This window comes from Glandiceps talaboti, chromosome 18, assembly GCF_964340395.1.
Source record: "Glandiceps talaboti chromosome 18, keGlaTala1.1, whole genome shotgun sequence".
Classification (NCBI taxonomy): domain Eukaryota; kingdom Metazoa; phylum Hemichordata; class Enteropneusta; family Spengelidae; genus Glandiceps; species Glandiceps talaboti.
Genome location: NC_135566.1, coordinates 8,230,001 through 8,235,000, shown reverse-complemented (window position 1 = coordinate 8,235,000; position 5,000 = coordinate 8,230,001). Strand labels below are relative to the sequence as shown.

Sequence of the window (5,000 nt, the reverse complement as noted above, 5' to 3'; positions counted from 1 at the left end):
GCCTGGAATATAAATTATAAGTTAACATATTCTATTCATGCGTGAATCCTCGGTTGGGATGTTAGTTAGTTTGTGACTGCCGTCGTTCACGTACAAGTATTGTTAATGGACATATTTCATTGATCTGTTGTTGTTGTTGTTGTTGTTGTTGTTGTTGTTGTTGTTGTTGTTGTTGTTGTTGTTGTTGGGTGGTGGTGGTGGTGGTGGTGGTGGTGGTGGTGGTGGTTTTGGTGGTAGTGGAGGTAAGTGAAGGATAGGTGTTTGAACGTACAAACACACAACGCGTGATTTGCACCAGTAATAGATAAGACGGTGACCAAGCACTATGTATGTCTTGTAGATAGTGTATCATTGCTTTATCAATAATAGTCATGCATACTCTAACTTTGTCTGACAAATTTCGATAAAATGGAATGATCCAAGGACATTGTCGTGTGACGTCATTAATGTGAAAAGATAAGCAAGCAAATTTGAATAATATCAGTCAATTGCGGTTTTTTGTAGTCAGAAGGGCAGGATTCGATAGGAAAAGAATAACATTAGTCTAAGATGGAGTATAAACCACTGTATCTTCAATAACACCGCATTGTGGTTACTTTTAGAAGATGACTTTGATGGAGAAGTTCGACAACGCATCGGATGTCGTGAAGGATGATAACAACGGATCTCTAAACGCATCCCAAGTCGCGATAACAGTTGTCTGCAGTCTACTGGCGTTGGTGAATATCGTCGGAAACTTGTTGATAATACTATGCATCAAGACTGATCAACGTTTCCGTACACCAAGTTACCTGTACATCACAAGTCTGGCGGTGGCTGATGTTTCCGTTGGTGTCATTGTAATGCCTCTCTTTGTAGTCTACGAAGTCTTGGGATATTGGCCTTTCAGTCAAGTAACGTGTGATTTTTGGATTGTAATGGACTTTACGTGTTCCTCTTCATCCATTTTCACGTTGTGTGCCATCTCTTTTGATCGCTACCTTGCGACAGCACGCCCATTTAAATACAAACACGAACAAACCAGGAAACGAGCGTTAGTCATCATTTTCTGTACATGGGCGTTGCCTTTCATATGTTGGTCACCAGCCGTCATATACTTTCGAACAGCCATCGCCGTCCCTCAAATTGAAAAGGAGTGCATGTACTTGCCTCCCCCGTTGTATGTTCTTAGTGTATCTATAATAATATATTACATCCCGATGGTCGTGGTTGTGTGTATCTATATCAGAGTAGTACAGTCAATCAACAAACACGTGAAAGCAGTTGGCCCACATGTTTCTACAAATGCGTGGACTAGCAAAAATGCTGAATTCCCCTTTGAGGAATTTTCAACCGATACCCAGAGCATCAAGACACAGAATGACCGAACTCTACAGTTACAAAGTCGAGGAAGAGTCACACAGGGCGAACCGTATATCAATAAGAAGGGCAGTATGCATGAAACTGTGGACACGGGAGCGGGACGTGAAGTCAAGCTTTGTACTGGCCCTGGACAGGGTTCACCAAAACCAACTCCGTCAAATCATTCTAAAACAACGCAGTCTGAGGAGAAAAGATCCATAGAAACCCAAAGATTTAATGATATAGGTTCAAGAGAAAATGATCACGAACTAATGACACCAACAACGCAACAACATGGGCAAAATCGTGTGAACGGTTACAAAAACAGAGAGCGATCAAAGATAGCCATGCAACGAAGATTGGCAATAACGCTGGGAATTATCGTCGTTGCGTTTCTAGTGTGCTGGCTACCGTTTGTTATCCTTTTCCCTGTGAATGGTTACTGTGAATGTGTACCAACTCGATTGTATAACGCTTCTTACTGGCTGGCCTACATTAATTCAACTTTAAATCCATACTTATGTCTGTTTTCAAACAGAGATATCAGGAATGCACTAGGAAAAATGTTCCACTTGAAACGCTAGACATTATATTATGGAAAAGTGAGAAAAAACACATCTGTGTCACAACGTACATTTCAGATGGAAGCTTGATGAGAACACAGGAGTATCGTAAGCTGTCATAGATTTCAAGAGGGATGTCGCTTAAAGAAATAAAGTTCTGTAACATGACATTTTGTACCGTGACAAATTTAATTAGTTTGATATTTAGGTGGTGTCGTAATACACATCTTCATTTTAAAGATGTTTTGGTAACAACACCTACACGCCAACACCATCACGCAGTAATAACGAAATCAATTAAATCATGATTTCCATCTACAATTTGTCGCGAAAATACTCGCAGGTTATTTGCAGTTAAAAGTAATGTACCCAGCTACATGCATCATTAATTGAAGTACTAACTAGACGTTAAGGTACTAACCAAGTGAATTGAAAGATTGGTTAGTGCTTGTGTCGTTTTAGTTCATGAAATGTTATGATCTTCTACAACACAGAGATAATGAAATATCACTAATTGCGATGTAATCATGCAGATCATAGCGTGATATATGGCTTGATTTCATCTATGTATTATCTACTTGATGTCATTTTAGTACACTTTGCTAGTCGAGGCTATATTTCAATTCTTTCAATCAGACTAATAGATATGTAAAATAGATGTCTTGTGTTCAAATTCAGTCTAAGGTTCAATCCGTTGTGTTGCACGATTGTCTATAAAAATAGTGTTTCTAGTAAGGTCAACTTCACTCAGTCTACATTATAGCATTGTTGTATTTTACAACCTCCTGTTATCAGATTCCATACTTGGCAATGATTGAAATTTCCAAAGATGTAATTTCACCAGTCGCTTTGACAAATCATGGCCGTACGTTTCTTCGAAACAGAATTTATTTATTTAAAAGCAATGGATTTGTATAGGCTGTTTTAATAAATTTTCATATTGTATATATTATCGTAACCGTGGGGGGTTTCTTTTCGTGTATGCCATATGAATTATAAATTGGGAAACTGGAGGTTTATTATTTGTGAATGGTACAAACTCATTTGATGGGTTTGATCACATGGAACATAAATACAACAATGTTTATTTTATTGTGCATGGCTAATGCAAAATTACTTGGGTTATATGCACCTTAACTGTTTTGTGGATGGTTTGAACACCTGTCAGTGTCGTATGTTATTCTGAGTTAGTAAGATAACACGAAATGTGGTGAGGTCACCAAGGGACTGGAAATAATTATCGTAATTAAATTGACCATCATCAATCGTTATAGTCGTGACTCTTTATTGTGCTGTGTGACTTCATAAATGTGACTACACTGGGCATGATTAAAACATGTTAGTATAAAATGAATTATTACTTTTCAATTATTAATTATTTGTATCCCACCTCATTTTAGATTAGATAGGTTTTATGTCAAATAAATATTGGATCACTAGCGCATAAAGTAGTGATGGAAACCTGATAAGCTGTTATCGAAACAGCAAACTAAAGAATAGCCCTATTTCGATGATTAGCACAACATTTGATATGATTTACAAAATGAGAATATTTTCTATTGAAAGGTATACCCTATGGAAATGGTCGTTGAGATGACACTGTGCTACTAAGAGTGATACTTTGTTCAAATTTGGAAAGCGGATTACACGTAAGAAACCATATGGTCCATCTTACAGATAAAATTTGCAAAGTACTAGTTAAAATTCAAAAGACTAGAGAGGAATTAACTGTAAGGTATTACTGTACTATAGTAGCTAGCACTCTAACTTGTTGGCAAAACTATATTGAAATTGTTGATACTTTTAGGTTGTATTTTCTTCACAAAAGAATGAGTGAAATGTCAAACAAAGCTACATTAAACATTAAATTTACTACATATTTAGGAGAATCTAGTTATTGAACATTCATCTGGTAGTAAGTTTAATCAAAATTATGTAAACCTTTGCCCCGCGCCCTTGTTTAGACTTGATAGCTTTTCCCTCTTCATGTGGAATAGGCATCAGAAATTACTTTTTAAAACGTTTTGTATTATTTTGTTCAAGGAAGCCCTAACATATTCTCAGTTAAAATGAGGGAAAAACAGGTCACTGTACACATTTTAATTAGAGAGGTCAACATGACTAATTTTAGAATCCAATATGGCCGCCAAATACTGTGTTAACTCTATGGGAAAATAAAAAATTCACAATTTCAATAAAAATAAAACGATGAACCCGCAAATCTCTATCTAAGCTGTCATACGGCAAGTTTGAAGAGGATTGGACAACTATTATTTTCATGGAATTGTTCTATGTTCTTTTAGTAAACGTAGAAACTGTTTGGTAACGATTCTGGTGATTTTAAAACATGCATACCTCACGGTACTTAACATCAAAATATGTGTAGTTTGTCGATGTTGAGAAATATGGATTCATAGAGTTCAGGACTGTACATTGTACAGTACACGTATATACTATTGATGTCATTGTCAACATCGCGGGTCATTTCGTGCGTTTTCAAAGGTAAGAAATGATGCGAAACAAAAACAGTTCCCAATTCATTCAAGTCTTCACGCACGAATGGAACACTGTTATTAATTTACCTACACGCCTTTGAAGCCCGTTTGCGAGAACTGATCATAGCAAACCATAAACAACACTGTTCACGCGCGCCAGGCTGCTTGCCAAACGTATACAAATGATCAAAATGGAGGCGTCAAGTTATCAAATACAATGCATCGCTTCATCAATACAATATGGAATGAATAGTGACAAAACAATCAAGAGATTAAGAGATCATATAAACGACATTTGGTCACGAACTTTTGGATTGAAAATCATGAAAAGAGTAGTGTACAAAAGTACTAAATTATGGAAGTGTCTATATGTGCATACATACATACATACATACATACATACATACATACATACATACATACACGCATACATGCATACATGCATACATACATACATACATACATACATACATACATACATACATACATATATATATATATATATATATAAATATATATATATATATATATATACATATATATATATATATATACATATATATATACATATATATATATATATATATATATATATATATAT

At 35.7% G+C, this 5,000-nt stretch overlaps 1 protein-coding gene across 1 annotated transcript; it reads left to right on the top strand.

The window, feature by feature from the left end:
• The first annotated feature begins 605 nt into the window (after positions 1 to 605).
• On the top strand, positions 606 to 1,925 carry LOC144449338 (muscarinic acetylcholine receptor M4-like). The gene has a single exon (XM_078139865.1). It carries the CDS (start codon positions 606 to 608, stop codon positions 1,923 to 1,925), a length of 1,320 nt encoding a protein of 439 aa, XP_077995991.1.
• The last annotated feature ends 3,075 nt before the right edge of the window (positions 1,926 to 5,000 follow it).